Here is a 19,853-nt window from a genome sequence, read left to right as displayed (position 1 = left end):
TATATATATATATATATATATATATATATATATATATATATATATATATAATCAGATTTTAAGATCTATTAATGCAGAACTTTTACATACTTGAAGCCACAAACACTTTCTGTTATATACAGGCTAACATAATAGACATACTTATAATTCATTAAAATGATCGGATGAATAAGTAAAAAAAAATTTAAAAATCAAATTTGTACTATTATTTTCTCATCTTTTTGACATACAAAATGACGTAGACAAACAATCAGCCATGCAACAGTAAGCTAAAATCAAAATAACAGCAACAAAATAGCTAAATTAAAAATAAGGGTATTTGAATAATCAGTGAATCGTCTGGTATTTGTGCTCCGCCCCCTGCATTACAGGCGGGGTTTATTGTTTTCTCGTGCATGTGGATATTTATGCCTGTCTGCGGTCCGTTACGTTGTTTGGTCTCGGTGTTCCCGAAGGAATATTATTGTATCAACATTTACAGACTCTCGATACTGTAGATGTAAGTGAACAGTCAGTGAATCTTTTGAGTCATTTGAAGGTTGGCGCGTGAGAAATCCGAGTATGAAGAATAAACAGTGACGCCAAGACACCCATAGGAGCCTGTTTATAATGGTGAGATTTATATATATATATATATATTTAAATCACATTGTAAATGTGTGTTTTCCCCCCTTCATGTTAGGCTATCTGTCAAATCAATCGATTAAAAAAACAACAACAACTAAAAACTACTAACGTGTTTTAAAAATCGTTTGAAAGAAGTGCTACAGCCTTTCCAAGCATTTTGCTAGCTCTTCTAACCCTGAAATGTACTTTATTGCTTTAACCTCCACTGTCCACATACGAGGACATTATATTTTAGTGAATACATGTCACAGTTTTAAGTCTGGATGTCCTGTAAAGAGCACATTCGGGGGTTTTCAGAGATACAGTTTGTTTTGAGGTTTCAACTTCTCCTTTTTCTTTAAAAATTATTTAAAAAAATTGTTATGGGGTTTATTTTCTGTTACAAAACAGGGCATTGATTTCATAAATGTCCACTGTAGTGGACGCCAGGACTTAAAGCATGTTTATCAGGCATTTTAGGAGACACAAGTGAATTGGAAAATAAATTACATATCAATATTCCTATGAAATATTAGATATTATTACGGAGATGTTGCCAACTATTACTCCCATCATCACACTTCTTTTGTCATTACATGTTGCTTTAAGAACACATTAATATGCAAATTAGAGACAGTGTATAGATACATGCATTGAATGGGAAAACCCATGTGTCACCATTTTACCCACATACAATGCCGTAACCATGTCTTGAACAAGGAGGGGGATGGGCATGGGGGGGAGGTACATTTTTATAAAGCCTATAGAAACAGAACAGTGAAGGAAATTCTAGGTCTAATTCTAGTTGGGAAATAATCATTTGGAACTAATTGCAAATAATATTTGCATTAAAATAAGTACTTTTTTTGTATGCCTAAAATGTCAGAACCGGGAAACAATATTTGAAGAATTTCAATGCAATTTGGCCATTTCTAATTATTGGAGGAGACTGGTCCCCCTCAATGTCTATAATGGTTATGGCCCTGCCCACATATTGCTTAAAGTAATATCAATTATCAGTTACTTCCGTTATATATTTTCCATTATATCTTTTTCTTATGCTCTACAATGTAATGACATGAAAAAATACAAAATTCAAAAGACTTTGTTTTCCTGGGTCTTAGGAGGTTAAGCTTGTTCAGGCTCGTATTGTTTGTATCGGACAAAATAATCACTTTGATTTTCCATTAACTGCCATTAACTGTCCTCCCATCTTCCAGGGCTTCTTGATCCTCTGGAAATGATTGATATTTAAAGCATCATGCCTCCAGTGACCTCTCAGGAACTCCCTCTCAACATCTATGTGGTCATCTTTGGCACTGGGATATTTGTGTTTGTCTTAAGTCTGATATTCTGCTGCTTCTTTATAAGGTAAGTGTGACTGTAATCATTAATGCTTTACCAGAACTGCAGATCCGGGATCATGTTTATAAAGCTGTAGTTCGTGGCTGGACTTCGTCAGGGTTCTCTGTAAATAACGTCTGTGACAGACTGACAGAAAGCACTTCCTCTGGCCTCACGCGCTTCCGAACACGAACAATTCAGGACCAGATTGTATCTCCACGCTTTTTGTTCACAACGCTATTTTTGACCAAAGGCTTTTGGCTAATGTTATGTCAAACACAGAGAGATGCAAACCTTCCCAGGACAAATTTGTGTGGTTCAGAAACATACTACACAGCACATACTAGATAGATACATACACACTTATATACAGATCGGCATAACATTATGACCATTATGACAAAACAGCCTGAAGGTGTGCTGTGGTATCTGGCACCAAGATCTTAGCAGCAGATCCTTTAAGTCCTGTAAATTGCGAGGTGGGACCTCCATGGATCGGACTTGTTTGTTCAGCACATCCCACAGATGCTCGATTGGATTGAGATCTGGGGAATTTGGAGGTCAAGTCAACACCTCAAACTCGTTGCTGTGCTCCTCAAACCATTCCTGAACCATTTTTGCTTTGTGGCAGGTGCATTATCTGCTGAAAGAGCCACAGCCACCAGGTAATACCATATACCATAATACCAATATCCATGAAAGGGTGTACATGGTCTGCAACAATGCTTAGGTAGGTGGAACGTGTCAAAGAAACATCCACATGGATGGCAGGACCCAATGATTCCCAGTAGAACATTGCCCAAAGCATCACTGCCTCCGCCGGCTTGCCTTTGTTTGTCTTAAGGATCTTAAGACAAACACACTGTGTATTCTGACACCTTTCTATCAGAACCAGCATTAACTTCTTGAGCAATTTGAGCTACAGTAGCTCGTCTGTTTGATCGGACCACACGGGCCAGCCTTCGCTCCCCACGTGCATCAATGAGCCTTGGCCGCCCATGAGCCTGTCGCCGGTTCACCACCGTTCCTTCCTTGGACCACTTTTGATAGATCCTGACCACTGCAGACCGGAAACACCCCACAAGAGCTGCAGTTTTGGAGATGCTCTGACCCAGTCGACTAGCCGTCACAATTCCGTCTTTGTCAAACTCGCTGAAATCCTTACGCCTCCCCATTTTTCCTGCTTCTAACGCATCAACTTTGAGGACAAAATGTTCACTTGCTGTCTAATATATCCCACCCACTAACAGGTGCCGTGATGAAGAGATAATCAGTGTTATTCACTTCACCTGTCATATACAGTGGGGAAAAAAAGTATTTATGCTGCGTCCCAATTCGCCTATACTTATACTACGACCTAAAAGTATGTACTCTTTTTGGGAAGAAAAAGTACATACTTTTGAGTGTGTAGCAGAAGAGTATGCAAGCTTTGGGACATACTACTTCGTCATCTTTAACAGACTCGGACGCTTAGTTACGTGCGTCCCGTCACCGTTTAAACTGCCCTGTCAATCATAGTCACAGTTCAAATCCTCGACATTCAATTTAATTTCCTACCGTATCGGAGAGAAGTGTAGTAGCACGTTGATCTGCCATTCGTGGGTCTTTAATGCAGAGACTCCTCTCATGTGTTTGCAGTTTAAATATAATGATGCATTAATGGCCAAACCTTTCATTACAAAAGTTCTCAATGCTGCTGCAGGTGAAATATAATGAGGATAATATTGAATAAATATATTTTCGTCAGGTTAAATACTGATAATTGCTCACTCAAACCCCTTTATCTAACCCTCTCTACTTAACCGTCAGACTCGCACACCGTCATATTTGTAGTTTTCTAACACTTTTTATCCATGTTTGTAGTTCTAATCGAATCCTTTTCCATCTCGCAATGGGTTGTGGGCAATATCAGCCGTTAGAGTGCGCATCGATCCGCACTTCGAATTCTGACCGGAAATAGTAGACCATCCGGGAATCTTTGGAATACTATTTTCAACATAGTACGATTTGGGACATACTATTTATTTTTTCGAATACTATTTAGTACGGATAGTATGCGAATTGGGATGCATTAGTCAGACCAATTGTGCAAGTTCTCCCACTTAAAAAGAAGAGAGAGGCCTGTCATTTTCATCATAGGTACACTTCAACTATGAGAGACAGAATGAGAAAAAAAGAGAAAATCACATTGTCTGATTTTTAAAGATTTTATTTTGCAAATGATGGTGGAAAATAAGTATTTGGTCAATAACAAAAGTTAATCTCAATACTTTGTTATATACCCTTTGTTGGCAATGACAGAGGTCAAACGTTTTCTGTAAATCTCCACAAGGTTTTTACACAATGTTGCTGGTAGTTTGGCCCATTCTTCCATGCAGATCTCCTCTAGAGCAGTGATGTTTTGGGGCTGTCGCTGGGCAACACAGATTTTCAACTCCCTCCAAAGATTTTCTATGGGGTTGAGATCTGGAGACTGGCTAGGCCACTCCAGTACCTTGAAATGCTTCTTACGAAGCCACTCCTTCGTTGCCCGGGCGGTGTGTTTGGGATCATTGTCATGCTGAAAGACCCAGCCACGTTTCATCTTCAATGCACTTGCCGATGGAAGGAGGTTTTTACTCAAAATCTCCCGATACATGGCCCCATTCATTATTTCCTTTACACGGATCAGTCGTCCTGGTCCCTTTGCAGAAAAACAGCCCCAAAGCATGATGTTTCCACCCCCATGCTTCACAGTAGGTATGGTGTTCTTTGGATGCAACTCAGCATTCTTTCTCCTCCAAACAAGACAAGTTGAGTTTTTACCAAAAAGTTCTATTTTGGTTTCATCTGACCATATGACATTCTCCCAATCCTCTTCTGGATCATCCAAATGCTCTCCAGCAAACTTCAGACGGGCACGGACATGTACTGGCTTAAGCAGGTGGACACGGTTGGCACTGCAGGATTTGAGTCCCTGGCGGCGTAGTGTGTTACTGATGGTAGCCTTTGTTACTTTGGTCCCAGCTCTCTGCAGGTCATTCACTAGGTCCCCCCGTGTGGTTCTGGGATTTTTGCACACCGTTCTTGTGATCATTTTGACCCCACGCGGTGAGATCTTGCGTGGAGCCCCAGATCGAGGGAGATTATCAGTGGTCTGGTATGTCTTCCATTTTCGAATAATTGCTCCCAAAGTTGATTTCTTCACACCAAGCTGCTTACCTATTGCAGATTCCGTTTTCCCAGCCTGGTGCAGGTCTACAATTTTGTTTCTGGTGTCCTTTGACAGCTCTTTGGTCTTGGCCATAGTGGAGTTTGGAGTCTGACTGTTTGAGGTTGTGGACAGGTGTCTTTTATACTGATAACGAGTGGTGGACAGAGAAGCTTCTTAAAGAAGAAGTTACAGGTCTGTGAGAGCCAGAAATCTTGCTTTTTTGTAGATGACCAAATACTTATTTTCCACCATAATTTGCAAATAAATTCTTTAAAAATCAGACAATGAGATTTTCTGGATTTTTTTTTCTCATTCTGTCTCTCGTAGTTGAAGTGTAACTATGATGAAAATTACAGGCCTCTCTCATCTTTTTAAGTGGGAGAACTTGCACAATTGGTGGCTGACTAAATACTTTTTTGCCCCACTGTATATTTAAATATATAAAATCCAAACAGCAGGTTTTTTTGACTGGGCAGTGAATATTAATTAACCAATTATATACTTTTTTGATATATTTATTTGAGTTATAAATATTTATTTTAACGAATGAATTGTGTGGTCTTTTTCTCTTTGCAGTAAATTGAGACATCAGGCTCGGAATGTGAGAGCAGGATACAAAATGGTGAGTGTGTGATGCGAGGTTACGTCATCAAAAAGTATTTGACACTCAAAAAATGTCTGTACCTGCGTGCCTCGGATGCTGCAGGATTCACTTTTCTTCATGTTTGAAGTCTCAGCGGGTGTTTTGGTGATTTTCAGGGGCTGTGTGTGAAGTCAGTTGTCCTCAGGTTGACACAAGTGTTCTATCAGAGGAAGCACAGCTGGAGAGAATCACATTAATCAGCATTTTTTATTTAAGAACCAGAATTCTCACTCTCACGCAAACGTGCTGAATTGTGGAAAAATGCATTAAAATACCACACGCACACATGTACACATACATGTACTTACACGTACGTTGTGTTTTCATGTTTTATGGGGACTTTATATCGTCATAATGACCCCTAAACCTAACCATCATAGAAAATTCTGCATTTTTACATCTTCAAAATACATTCCCCTTTCCCTGCAAAGTCAAGAGTTGTGTCCCAAATGATGCACTATACACTATGTACTTATGCACTATACTCAACCGTGTTGTGTATGAACTTTACATGGTTATTTTGTCATTCAACATCGGAATCTAGTAGTGCGTCCACTACGTCATTAAAGCTGCAGCGACAGTTTACAGTGCATGAAGTGTCCAACATTCCACACTTCGTTTTTTCCGTTCATTTAGTGCAGTGGTCAATAGGAGAGCCACTTTTACCGCAAAGTTTCAAATGTTACAGCAGGTCATAAATCAGTCTGTCATCCCTGAACATACAATATGCTATGCAATAAATACAAAAGGTAGATAGATAGTGGGTAGGCATCATATATTTTTAATGTAAACTTTCTTTTAGTGCTGTTTTAAACTAGATTATTCACACATTTTTATGTTTAAAACACATTTTTTATATGTTTTATAATGTAATCATTTCCCAGTAAATCACCAAAGACAGTATATTTTAAATATTTGTTCAATGGCATCTTTCTATGAATGAAGGCCAGTATCACTGATACTAATACTGATGTCTCTATGAAATAGACCCTCCCCCATTTTAAACAATAATTATAGCCATTCAACATGAGTGTAATTGAAGGCTTTTTAACATTTATTAGGCTTCAAACTTCATTATTAGTTAGTTGCTGCTGGGACTTTAAGATCTATCGAACATGACGCAGATCTGGCGCGCTGTCACACGCGTCCCATTTCCTCACAACTCTTTTAAGTTCATTTAAGACGTTATTTAAAACTGTTCTTCTGAGGACATTTAGGCATAATTCTGTGTGTTATGATTTGTTCAAGAGCGAAAGAGAACTGGATTCTGGCGCGCTGTCTGTGCTCATGATGCTGGTGCGTAACCCACATCACTCAACCTAGTTGACAATGCGTATCATATGCACGCAAAAAGTCATTTTGGCGTATAAATTGCATGATAAATACAAATTGTGTTATAGATACGCATTTCATGAGAACGTGTTGATCTATAAGAGCACACTCGCCGTTAAAAGCTGGAAAAACAGCCCAAACTGACAACTCCGCAGTGGGTCATGGGCGTTTAAATATCCTTTCTAGTCTGCATTTCCATCTTGTAATGCCGCTGTTTTGGGGTATTTTTTTTGTATAAATTGTTTGTAATAGAGCAGACACTTTGAGTTTTTAATAGGTTATGTTATAGCCCTGCTTGTTTTTATGAAATATATATATTGACTGCATCATTTCACCGTATTATGTACTGCATTTTCTTTTTGGAATTTTCAGTGAACACACTTCTTACACTATTTATACTTAAAAACGTTATAGAATAGTGCATAAGAATGCGAATTGGGACGCACCTAAGGATTTTGGATATTGCCTTCTTTGTGGGGACATTTTGTGTAAACCCACAATGAAGGGTTTACCAGTAAATAGATACACACGCACACACATAATTATTATATTGATGATTATATAGAATCCTCGTGGTCTTGGAAAACCTGTATATATATTATAATTTTAATATATATTATGAATTTTAAACGTTTGATTTCTAGACCTGGATAAGTCATGGAATTGACTACCATCTTAAACCGCCACATAAATCATCATCATCATCATCCACACAATACTTTTTGCCTTCATTTTCAAACTTCTCTTTGTCACATGTATTCTTAGAAAGTGTGCTTGTGCTATTTCAAAGAAATGACGCTTGCTGTATGCTTGTTGATGTAATGACATTCAGACATTTTTATGTCTAAATACTGTCTGGTGCCACTATCATTTAACCCTCTGGTGCTCTTCGGTCATTTCTGACTGGAAAATGTTCTGCTTTTAAATGTTAAAAATCACAGCTTCATCGGAATGATATGAAACTTGGTGACTTTTATTGCATTAGGTATGTAAACACACCAAAAAATTGGGGTCATGATTCGAGCATGCTAATTGGTCGTGAAAAAAAAAGTAGCGTTCATTGTCTTCGGTCATAAATGACTGACCATAGGAAATGAATGGGAAATCGGCAAAAACACAAAAATTCACCGAATATTTGTGTGTACAATCTACAAATCGGCCACAATGCTGAAAAAAAGTACACAGCAGTGAAGGGGTGACACTCTAAAACATCAAGAGTGTGATATTGACACATACACTCACACTTATACACACACACACACACACACACACACACACACACACACACACACCTATGAAAAACTGAACCTATGAACCACATTTGGAATTTTTTTAAATCACAGCTTCATCAGAATGATATGAAACTTGGTGACTTGTCTAGCATTAGGTATGTAAACACACAAAAAAAGGTATGATTTGAGCATGCTAAGTGGTCGTAAAAAAAATACTCCCACTTATGCTCTTCAGTCAAAAATGACACCATAGGAAATGAATGGGAAATCTGCAAAAACACTAATTCACAGAAAAAAAATCTATATTTATAACAAAACAAAAAAATCTAAAACTTTATAATAAATAGTCTTTGAGATTTTTTTTATATATATATATTCAAATCCATCAACAACAAAAAAATCATTAAATGTGTTGAAAACAGAACAAGGGAATTCTCAAGCCTCTCCATAGAGACCTCTAGTTATTACACCCATGGTTGCATGATTTCTTAAATAATTCCAAAAGAGGGCGCTAATCTGCCTTCAAACAAATTATTTTGAAGGCCTAGTCTCTATTTTAACCTGAAATACTGCAATAATAATAACAAACAAAATGTTTTTGTATAATTTTAAATGGCAAATATAGACCATAATTATTGCATAAATATTAAAAAAATACCATCAAATCATCTCAAAATACAAAATTAAAAAGAAAAAATATTATTGAAGAAAAATAAATTGCATTGGTTTTACTGGGGTGGAGGAAGTTTAGTTTTTAGGTGTCCGGTCATTTATGACCGGGAAGACAACCAATGCAACCCCTAAACGAAGAGCACCAGAGGGTTAAATCATGAAAGATAAATGTTCTGTGTTTTACATTACAGGTCGTATTTAAAGATGACACAACACGGTTACATGCACACGGGGTAAAGCTTTTTCAGTCTTTTTTTTTGTTTTTTGACTATTCGTGGAGTTTTGACTATTTGTAAAGTTCCCTCTTGTACGTTGTGTTTCTCAGTTAACATGTGCAGTCTGTTTGGAGGACTTCAGGACAAAAGATGAGCTTGGAGTGTTACCATGCCAACACTCCTTTCACAAGAGGTAAATCCCTCCGGTGCTTTTATCATGTTAATGGCATTGAAGAAGAGGCTCAACACGGCTTGGGCCTCCTGACTGTAACACCCAGGCTGGTTTCAGGATAGCCGTTCTGATGTTTCGTCTTCCCAGGTGTCTGGTGAAGTGGCTGGAAGTGAGATGTTCATGTCCCATGTGCAACGACAACCCCATCAGCGCTGCTCTGGGACAAACGCACAGCCCGGGAAACTTGCTGGATGAGTTGCTTTGAGCCTCCCTTTCTGCCAAACACCTCGTCACTTCCAACGGAACAACATCGGAAGAGAGTTCAAGCGAATGGCCTTTATTTAAAAGCACTGCTGTTGTAAAACATCATTTGTAATGTTTTTGTATATGTGGTTAAAAAAAATGTTTACACACAATAAATGTTGCAAATTTCTTTCTTTGGTGTCCTGTGTTAATATGGGAAATATTTGCTTAAACTTGGAGAGACTTTCAAATGAGATATATTTTAATCATTTGCTTATTGCTGGGCCTATGCCGCTTATGGTAATATTAATAGGTTACACATTAACAGGTAACACTTTACAATAAGGTTTCATTAGTTAATGTAAACAATACTTCTATAGCATTTATTCTTCTTAGTTAAAGGGGGGTCTAATGCTATTCTGACTTATTTACACTGTTAAAGTTTTTTTTTTTTTAATTGTATTTCTGTGCCAAATACTCATTCGGGATTCAGAACGAGATTAACAGAAACTGTTTTATGTAGCCTTTAAATGTTAATTTCAACATTTACTAATACATTATTAAAATCAAATGTTGTATTTGTTATCATTAGTTAATGCACTGTGAACTAACATGAACAGCTGAGTTTTTATTACCATCAAAGATTAAAAGAACTGATACACCGCTCTACAGTCATTTGAAAGTGATTGCAGTACCAGTTTTGGCCACAATCTTACATACATTTCCTTTAATAAATGCTGTAATGAATGCATTGCTCGCCGTTAGTACATCAGCTAATGTTAACAAATGAGACCTTATTGTAGTGTTAGCATTAACATTTCATAGTTCAAGGACATTCATTATTACTTAAAGTAATACTGAAATAGATTTCGTAACTGTTTTGGATATTTTACTTTAATTGTGTACATGTCACTTTTGTTATACAATTTTTATTAATTAATATTGGTTACATTAAACTAAATAAAAATACTAGCTGAAATAAAATGTTTAATTCAGTTAGTGTTTATTACGAGTAAAGAATTTTTTTTTTTTTTTAATGCAGTTTTATTTACCCACTGCACTAGTAAAGTGAGCAGGGCGCCACCTGCTGGTCAACAAAAGGAACCGCGGCAGCAGGCTGCCATTTTGGGAAGCAAAACAGACTTTAATGGGCTCCTTATGAATGACTTGTATATTACAAGAACACAACAGCACAATGAGAAATGAAAGATTTCCTCAGTAACAGATGAACTGAGCTGTCCGTTCCAAGGAAAGAAAGAATACAAAAACCTGTTGAAAGGAATCTTGATCCATCTTTAATCCATGTTTAACAAATTAAGTCCTGGGGACTGTTGGAATACATAAAACAGGACCATGACACATGGAATAAGCATCTCATTCAGGAATGGCAATAAAAAAAAGAAATCTCTATAGTAAGGAATGTGCATGGTTGGGCTGGGAAGGAGGTGTAAGCGACGATTAAAGCTGGCCACAATCAGCGATCACAACCTTGGCAGAGCATTTCCCGCTGCTGCATCCTTTAGCCTCCATGGCGTCCACCACATCCAATCCCTCCACCACTTTCCCGAAAACAACGTGCTTGCCATCGAGCCTGTTCATGGAGAAACCATACTTTTAGCACCAACATCAAATAGAGATACAAAAGCACTTATGTTATAGTCACACAGAAGCGCTTTACCAAGCGGTATCAGCGGTGCAGATGAAGAACTGGGATCCGTTGGTGTTCGATCCGGCGTTGGCCATGGACAGGGTTCCCTTCCCTCCATGCTTCAGGGTGAAGTTCTCATCTGCAAACTTGTTGCCGTAGATGGACTTTCCACCGGTTCCGTTATGGTTGGTGAAGTCGCCACCCTGCGTGACCATGAGAGCACGACATCAGTGTGATGTCAACCACATCCGACCACATCACAGGGTTCAGAGCTTACCTGGCACATGAACTTCGGGATGATGCGGTGGAAGCCAGAGCCCTTGTAGCCAAAACCTTTCTCACCAGTGCACAAAGCACGGAAGTTCTCTGTGTAGATAAAGACATTCACGTATAATGAGAAGATGTCAGCGTACTATTATTTATAAGAAACACATTTAAGGTGGAAAAATGCTCACCAGCAGTCTTGGGTACAACATCAGCTCTCAGCTATTTAAATAAGAAGGGGAAAAACAAGAAATAGAAATTAAGCTGATGTCCAAGCTTACTACTTAAAGGGATAGTTCACCCTAAAATTTAAATTCTGTCATCTACTCCACCTCAACTTGTGCTAAACCTGTATAAGCTTGTTCTGCTGAACGCAAAAGATTATATTTTAAAGAATGTCGGTAATCCCCATTGACTTCCATATAGGTCTGTCGCGATTGGTCGATGCGATCGACGCTGTTAATTTGGGTAAATTGGGTACGATATGAAATTGTATTAGTACCGGTCCTTTAAAAATGACAGCACTCTAATAAGAGCAGTATTTCTTAATTTGCGTCGATGTGTGACAGCAGGAGTGAGGACGTGTGTGTGAGATCTGCTTCCACCGTTCAAGTGCCGGGACGTGCGCAGCCGCGCACACGCCTTTCACTCGGACGGATCGCGACGGCAGTTTTGCGGATTATTGGGTTTAAATGGTAAAAAAAATATGTAAAAAAAAAGCACGTCCTGGCGAGTATTCGGGTAAACGCAGTCGGATATGACTTTAGTGAACGTATACAGAGTTGAATGAGAAATCGGGTGTTACAATGAATTTGGTCCGTGCAGCTCTTAAAGGGTTAGTTCACCCAAAAATGAAAATTCTGTCATTAATTACTCACCCTCATGTCGTTGGACACCCGTAAGACCTCCGTTCATATTCGGAACACAAATGAAGATATTTTTGTTGAAAGCTGATGGCTGAGAAAGGCTTCAGATAGGCCTCCATTGGCATTCAGTACATTTACACTCCCAAGACCCAGAAAAGGCACTTAAAACGTTGTTACAAAGTCCATCTCACCACAGTGACTCTACAATAATTTTACGATGCGACGACAATGATTTTTTTTTTTTTTGCGCACAAACTACTTTATCCAGACTTTATCCAACTTGTTATTGTCTTCCGTGTGTGCCTCCACGACGCATGCGCGAGAATATGACGTAGCGCCGGGGTTCGGGAATCCATGAAATGCACACTTTAGTCCCATTTTGAGAACTACGCCGAGACCTAAAGCACGATCAATGTAGAATCCAACAGCTTAGACACGTGGTCTTCCTCTGCTTGTAAACAAATCGCTTCTGGGTCATGTGTCCGAATGCCGGATCTACGTCATATTCTCGCGCATGCGTCGTGGAGGCACACACGGAAGACAAGAACAAGTCGGATAAAGGTGTTTTGATTTTTTTTTTTTGTGCACAAAAACTATTGTCGTCGCATCATAAAATTATTGTAGAGTCACTGTGGTGAGATGGACTTTGTAACGACGTTTTAAGTGCCTTTTCTGGGTCTTGGGAGTGTAAATGTACTGAATGCCAATGGAGGCCTATCTGAAGCCTTTCTCAGCCATCAGCTTTCAACAAAAATATCTTCATTTGTGTTCCGAATATGAACGGAGGTCTTACGGGTGTCCAACGACATGAGGGTGAGTAATTAATGACAGAATTTTCATTTTTGGGTGAACTAACCCTTTAAAGGGCCGGACCTAATATTCTGTGTGAAGCAGGGCAGGAACATGCCGGCCAAGTGAGTTTTTAGGGGGGGGTTTTTAACCCTAAAACAATGAATAGTAAGTTCTGTCATATTATTCAATTACTTTTACAGTTTTTTTGCCATGGTATCGATTCAGTATCGGTATTGAGGCATTTTAGTCTGGTATCGTATCGAAGTCATAATTTTGGTATTGTGACAACTCTATTCCATGTTAAAAGAATTTGCTGAAATTCATCTTTTTGTTATGTCGTTTTACAAATTTGTACCTTTTTACTCTTAGTTGTACATTTTGTCAAGGGCTTGATTGCATTTATACTTTTTTAGATTACACTACTGAAGGCCAACGTTGCAAGTTAAATTAAATGTTTTTAAGTACAATTTTTGAATGATTGTGGTAAATTAATCGACAAATTAGTCAATAGATATAAAAATAGTTGTTAGTGGCAGCCCTACTTCCATAGTATTTTTTTCCCCCTACCAAGTACGTCAATTGGGAGCATCAACCCCGACACTCTTTAAAATATCATATGTTCAGCAGAAGATGCTTATACAGGTTTGCCACAATTTGAGGGAAAGTAGATGACAATTTTCATTTTAGGGTGAACGTGTACGTGTGTGAATATAAATGGATGCGTATTATCAAATATTTTTTGCAGCTCACTTGATATAATTTGTGAGCTATACATATCAGTATATTTACGTGTAAAACAAACTTCTTTCCAGTATGTTTTGTCTGCATTTCGCATTTAAAATACGTACTTTTCCATTATGCATGACGAAGATGCACCTTTAAACCATAAGCTTTCTTTTATTGCAACATTAATAATTAACGGATAATCAACGGCAACAATTGAAATCATAGCAAATCAAATACTGAGCATCTTGATAAGAAAATATCAAAGGAGGCTTTGCTATTTCTTGTTGCGGTTGAAGTATGAAGGTAGTGACGCGTTTGTTAGACCGTAACTGTAACGGACAAAGACGTTGAAAGAACCGGAGCAGGTTAAAAATAAAACTCCATGACTTCCGCATTTCTCTGGTACTATCGAGAGCGCGCGCGCGTAACAGATACTGCGCTTTGATTACCATTTCTGCAGCATCACTTCCAGAGGTGATCAAAAACATATAGCAATCGCTTATTAATCAAGCCTGGGAATTCAATGCGTCATTATAATTAAATGTAAATATTCGGTCCTGGTGAACTCCAGCATTCACCCCTCCCTTTTCAAAATGGCGTCTTGGGTTTTGAAAAAAGGGTGAAAATGGCGTCTGCGTAAAAAAAAAAAAAAAAAACCCCGCGTGCAGCGCAACACTGCGACTGTAATCAGCGAAAACTGCGCCATGTGCGCTTAGCTGTCAGTCTCCTGTCAATGACAGCAGCACAACTCGTTTTCTACATGTCATTTGTAAGCATCAGAAATCAGATTTCCATGTCAATCACAGCCGGCAACACCGAAGCGCCTGTTTAGCGCAAAATACAAACATTGTTGCAGTCCGGCGCGGGATAAAAACTGCTTCCCCATCCGCCCGTTTCAAGTCAAAGATGATTTGTTTAGATAACACTCACGATTTTTTAAGGAAATTGTTAGCTTTAAAAAGACGACGTGATGCATATAGACTATTCTATCATTATTCGTAACCTACCTCCATTTCAATCCTCCCGGCAGACCTTCCATCGATGGTGATATCAAAAAAAACTTTGGGGTTGGCCATGATGACAAACAAAATCAATTTGTATTAGCAGCTGGTCACCGAGTGAATCCTACAAAATGCCGCAGCTCATCGGGAAGTAGGATGCGTGCGATAACGGGATATATAGAAGCAGCTAGCAGACCTTTTTTTTCAATTGGAACCTATGAAGCCGTGGAACCGCTGAATGACGGGCGCGTTATCCAATCAGAGGCGCTGCGGGTGAATAAATTAGCGCAGCGCTCGAACGCAAAGATCAGAGGGGGAGCGTTTGATTGACATCCTCATTGGCCCGTTAGAGTAGGTAGAAATGACGTTACTGCGTCCCATCCAATGAGCAACGAGGAAATGTCGTGGGCGTGTACCGGCGAACTGTCATGGCGCGAGGGCGGTGGCCAACGGCTGAATTCGCCATTACTGCACATGCTTGTATCACGAACAACGAATGTTTTGAATATTACATTAAATTTTTTTCTACATTTATGCGAACTCAAGTGATGTTTCAACGTGCCACGGTAAGATATAAAGCGAACCGAGTCACAAAAGTTTTCTTTTCCCCTCAGAACGCCCGTCTTACGGACACACCCCCTGAGCGGCGTTCCCGCGTCTTGACACAATGCGGTGCTGCTCTCTCCAAATAAAGCCAATGAAACGCAATGGGGCTTAAGTCTTTACTTATAAAACATAATGGAAATATTTCACATCTTTAGAAAAACAAATCGATTTCAATTGTACATGTTTAATTCAATTGATAGAACTTGATGATCCACCAACACATGACAGTCAAACATTTTTTTTGAACAGTTTGATCAACAAGTGATGCTGGTTTCTCAGTTTTTCATGATTATGGTCACAGATTTTGATGAATTCATTTTTTTTCTTCTCTTTCTAACAAATTCATAAACTCTGCTAGTTAACACAGAAGAGAGATGCATACAGGCCCATCAATTATCTTTATAATTATAATAACAATTATTATATAATCAAAGATAAAATTGTATGATACACAAATGACTTCAAACAAACGAAAAAAGAACAAAAGCACATCCGTTGACTCATGATGCTCCCTGTATTGTTAATATACAAACTGCACTTTGCTAACGGTGCCCAAAGAGCGATGATAAATAATAAAATCAGACAAGACAGGAATCGACAGCAGACTCATCTCCCCTCCACGGTTTCTCTGCCGAGAAAGCGAGCGCTGAATGGAAAACGGGGGGGAATGAAGCGCATGTCTGACATGAGCTCTTGTCATAGTGTTTCAAATGTTCTTTTTTCCATATGGGGTTAAGAGAAAGTTCACATCTGCGACAATAATAATACTATATCTGTACATATTTCACATGAATCCCAATGTTTTCCTCCTCGATTATGAGTGCGGCTATAAACATTAGTCCATTTCCTGTTGTGACGCTCCCACCCACCCAGATTTGTCCAAGCAAAATCTCACTAGGGGAAGGTATTTGTCCAAAAAACGCCCGGTTGTGACTCCTCATGTGCATTTGTGTGTTCTGTGTAACCTGTCTACAAGGTGCTACTGGGCTGCTTGTGCTCTGTCTGGTTTCACACATTTCGTTGACCAAGAAAACTTGTTTTCTACCAAATAACAGCCCAAACTTGCATATTTAAGGGCGAGTGAAATGCGTCTGCAAGTGAGGGTGTGATTTGAGCCAACGATGATCAGGGACACTAGTCCTTTCTTGTAATGGTAGAAATCCACAGACCTCGTGGCCTTAAAATCCACAGAGGAGGAAGACCGTTTTTAAAAAGAACACAGAGGGGTTGGGGGGGGGGGGGGGGGGTTAACGAGACAGACGAAAACAGAGAGCAGGGTGTGGCATAAAATTAGTCTTAGTTTGTGCCAAAACACACAAACAGTGTGGCTTGAGGTGTGCGTGTGTGTATTCGTGTGGGCGTCACAAAAGATGACTGATTCTTTGCCTTCAATTTCCTTCGTGTGTAGGCAAACACGTGGTGTGCAAAATGTAATAGTGCACTTCTTTAATGCTACTGTTTAAGGTCTGACACGTTGTGATTGCCTCTATTAGCACGTTTAAAAGGAAAAAAGGCTACGTGAAGTACGTTTAAGATTAAGTCATTTGTGGTTTAAAACCATGTGGAGCTAGCTTTGTGGTCATCTTTGGGAGGAAAAAAATGAAATAAAACCCGTTTGCCTGCCTGTTTATTAAGAGAATTAGGTTTAGCCGTGTTTGTTTTTCAAGTTACAACAGAAGTGAGACACTTTGGCTTTCCCCGTGTAGTACTTTAGATCAGCACTGAAGTTAGTCCCTCATCTAATTTAGATTTAAAACAGGAGCTGCAATGAAAAACAAACAATGACCTGACCCCTCCCACCCCTCCACACACACACACACACACACACACACACACACACACACACACATACAATGTCATTTACACCACACGAGTCTGACGTGAGATGAGGCGTCTTTCTACAAATGATTCGAGAGAACAGGAACTCTTCTAACTGAAATTCACAATAAAATCTCGACAGAGTTCAGAGAAGCAGACGAACAATAACATTGTCACAGGAGAAAAAAAAAAGGAAATAAAGATCTTCGTTGCACCTTCCCATGAGTCACTGCATTCCAGTCTCAGGAGGAAACAGTGCAAAGACGCAATCAGATATCTGTTACGCTTCCCCAAACCTCCCCTCGACGAGCCGGGAGTGTGCGGGATTAGGGAGGCTGTCTGTTGGACGGCGATGCGCGGCTGATGAATGACAGGGAAAAGGGGCTCAGTTGCTCTCGAACAGAGAGAGCAGGTCATCGTTACTGTTGTTGGGAAGGTCGGGAGGACCCAAGTAGGACAGCAGCTCATCTGGGTTTGTCAGCTCTGGGAGAAGCTGGAAAACAAAAAGGGAAGTCCGGGGTTAAGAAACTCTCCGTTTATGGTCATAATGATACATACAACATGGTTGGCTTTTCAAGACATTAATAAACATTCAGAGATATTTACAGATAAACTAGTCAAAAATAGAGATCTGCATTATCACAGGATTAAATTAGATTCAAATTTTCTGATTTGAATGCAGAAATGGGTTGTTATTTTTCAATAACACATACTTAAAGAGACACTTCAGCGCTGGGAAAGATGAATGTGTATTTAAACTGTAATTTATGTAGTAGAAATGTGAAATTATTTTTAATTCACCGCTCCGTTATGAATGCCCGAGCCGAGCGGCAGCGGCCGTGCGCATTTACATTCTGCGAGATGAGATTCCTCCCCTGTGGGCGGGTTGAAAACATGCAGAACTAGCTCCTGTAGTCTCTAGCCTCTGGTCAAAAATCCTCCGATGGTGCAAAATGACGATATTGGCGCCATCAGAGGATTTTTTCCAGAAATAAAATACATAATTCTCTCGTCTCAGGGGGATATGAGGGGGAAAAGTACCATAATTCGAATATACTACCGGGTTTCTACTGATAAAAAGCTTAATGCTAAATCACTGAAGTAACCCTTTAATGAAACCGTTTGCAGCAATGAATTAATTGAAAATCTGAATCAGTGAAGTAATCAGTAGGCACGGATGGATTTTTTTTTTGCACTGATTTTGGAGGGAAATCTGTGGAATGATATAAAAATGGTCACACTAGACTTTGAGCAGGTTCATTTTCTACGGACACTGATATGACATCCCACTCTTACCCCTTTTCCAGCAAGGCAGTGCTAGTGCTAGTTTGGAGCCAGAGCCTAGTTTCAAATCGGTTCTTTGTGTTTCCACACCCAAAGCACCAGCTCCGATCCAGGAAAAGTGGTTCTTAAGTAGCACCAAAACATTGCTGGGCTAGAAGTAAGAACCGATTACGTCAGGCGCTGGGGGCGGGGTCAACAAGACGAACACAAACTTGAGATCCACCATTGTTGAAATAGCAGCTAATGGAGCTAACAGCTGCTGCTCGTTTGTAATCTCCATCTATACAAATTACGGCGAACTGCATGAATGCATGGATTCACTGTGTTTTCGTTATGTTTTGATGCCGATGTAGGATCGTGAAGCCATGTGCATCAATAGTAACGCAACGTTTGCATTGTTGATGGAAGGCTTGTTCGCTGCGGTGCAGTGCAGACACCGATCGCCGTATGACCAAATGTCGAGTCGGCATACGACTCCTTATGCTTTTGATTCACTCATGCGTTTTTTTTAATATCATACTTGGATCGGTCTGCGCAGCGCCGATGCATCTCGAACAAGCCTGGTGTGTGTGTGTTTCCCGCTGCCTCACTAGCGTTGCTGAGAAAGATGAGACGTATACAGTGACGTAAGACCTGGGTCTGTTGTGGCTCTCAGCATGTGGATAAGCAAACAGTTCTTAGAAGGCTCCTCAGTCGAACCAACTATGAACTGGGACTAGCTCTGGCTCTGAACTAGCATCTGGTTCATTCTGGTGGAAAAGGGGTACCTGTGGCGTCTTTTTTATAAAAATTCAAATATAACAAATAATAGTAACTGCAAATTTACTGCAAAAATGTGTTCGGATTCAGCCATGAGGTCACGCAGTGACTTATCAATCTTTCATTGGTCACACATCTTCATGCGATCTGAATTCGCAGGTCAGAGTTCACTAAACATGAACTTTGGAGTGCCGAAATGCAAAACTTCTTTGCATGAGCTTGCGTGTTGGCTCTCCAGCATTTGTTTTACTAAAGTGTAAAGTTTAGCGTGACCGCCCCTTTAAAGGTGACGTCACATTAGCATAAATTCAGCAAAATTTTGCAGGCAAAATCAGGTCCATTGTCTATTGTCAATAGTGTAGAAGTCACTTCCAAAACTCTGATTCCTAATGCAATGAGTGGATTTCAGTAGTAGTTTGTAGGTGTAGGTTTGGTTT

The 19,853-nt window shown here is 39.5% G+C and overlaps 3 protein-coding genes across 4 annotated transcripts in view; 1 reads left to right on the top strand and 2 right to left on the bottom strand.

Moving 5' to 3' along the window:
• The first annotated feature begins 364 nt into the window (after window positions 1-364).
• LOC307119050 (RING finger protein 122) lies at window positions 365-10,318 on the top strand. The gene is made up of 6 exons (XM_079805072.1): window positions 365-612; window positions 1,827-1,977; window positions 5,720-5,765; window positions 9,214-9,255; window positions 9,348-9,430; window positions 9,557-10,318. The coding sequence occupies exons 2-6, from the start codon at window positions 1,868-1,870 to the stop codon at window positions 9,672-9,674; spliced, it is 399 nt and encodes a 132-aa protein (XP_079661198.1). The 5' UTR covers window positions 365-612; window positions 1,827-1,867; the 3' UTR covers window positions 9,675-10,318.
• A 606-nt stretch (window positions 10,319-10,924) lies between these two features.
• Window positions 10,925-15,635, bottom strand: ppiab (peptidylprolyl isomerase Ab (cyclophilin A)). The gene is made up of 5 exons (XM_079805071.1): window positions 14,956-15,635; window positions 11,756-11,786; window positions 11,578-11,666; window positions 11,331-11,503; window positions 10,925-11,243 (listed from the first exon to the last, which is right to left on the bottom strand). The coding sequence occupies exons 1-5, from the start codon at window positions 15,022-15,024 to the stop codon at window positions 11,111-11,113; spliced, it is 495 nt and encodes a 164-aa protein (XP_079661197.1). The 5' UTR covers window positions 15,025-15,635; the 3' UTR covers window positions 10,925-11,110.
• Window positions 15,636-15,658: 23 nt separating this feature from the next.
• The window catches only part of zmiz2 (zinc finger, MIZ-type containing 2), a 58,581-nt gene continuing 54,386 nt past the window's right edge, over window positions 15,659-19,853 (bottom strand). For both annotated transcript variants that reach the window (XM_079805000.1, XM_079805001.1), the window contains exon 19: window positions 15,659-17,866. In XM_079805000.1, the coding sequence (XP_079661126.1) occupies window positions 17,759-17,866 (108 nt within the window). In that variant the 3' untranslated portion in view covers window positions 15,659-17,758. The remainder of the gene's footprint in view (window positions 17,867-19,853) is intronic.

The sequence above is a fragment of the Gobio gobio genome (genome assembly GCF_949357685.1).
Source record: "Gobio gobio genome assembly, chromosome: 22".
NCBI lineage: Eukaryota > Metazoa > Chordata > Actinopteri > Cypriniformes > Gobionidae > Gobio > Gobio gobio.
Note: the sequence above shows the minus strand (reverse complement) of the source record. Positions and strands in the feature narration are given on the sequence as shown.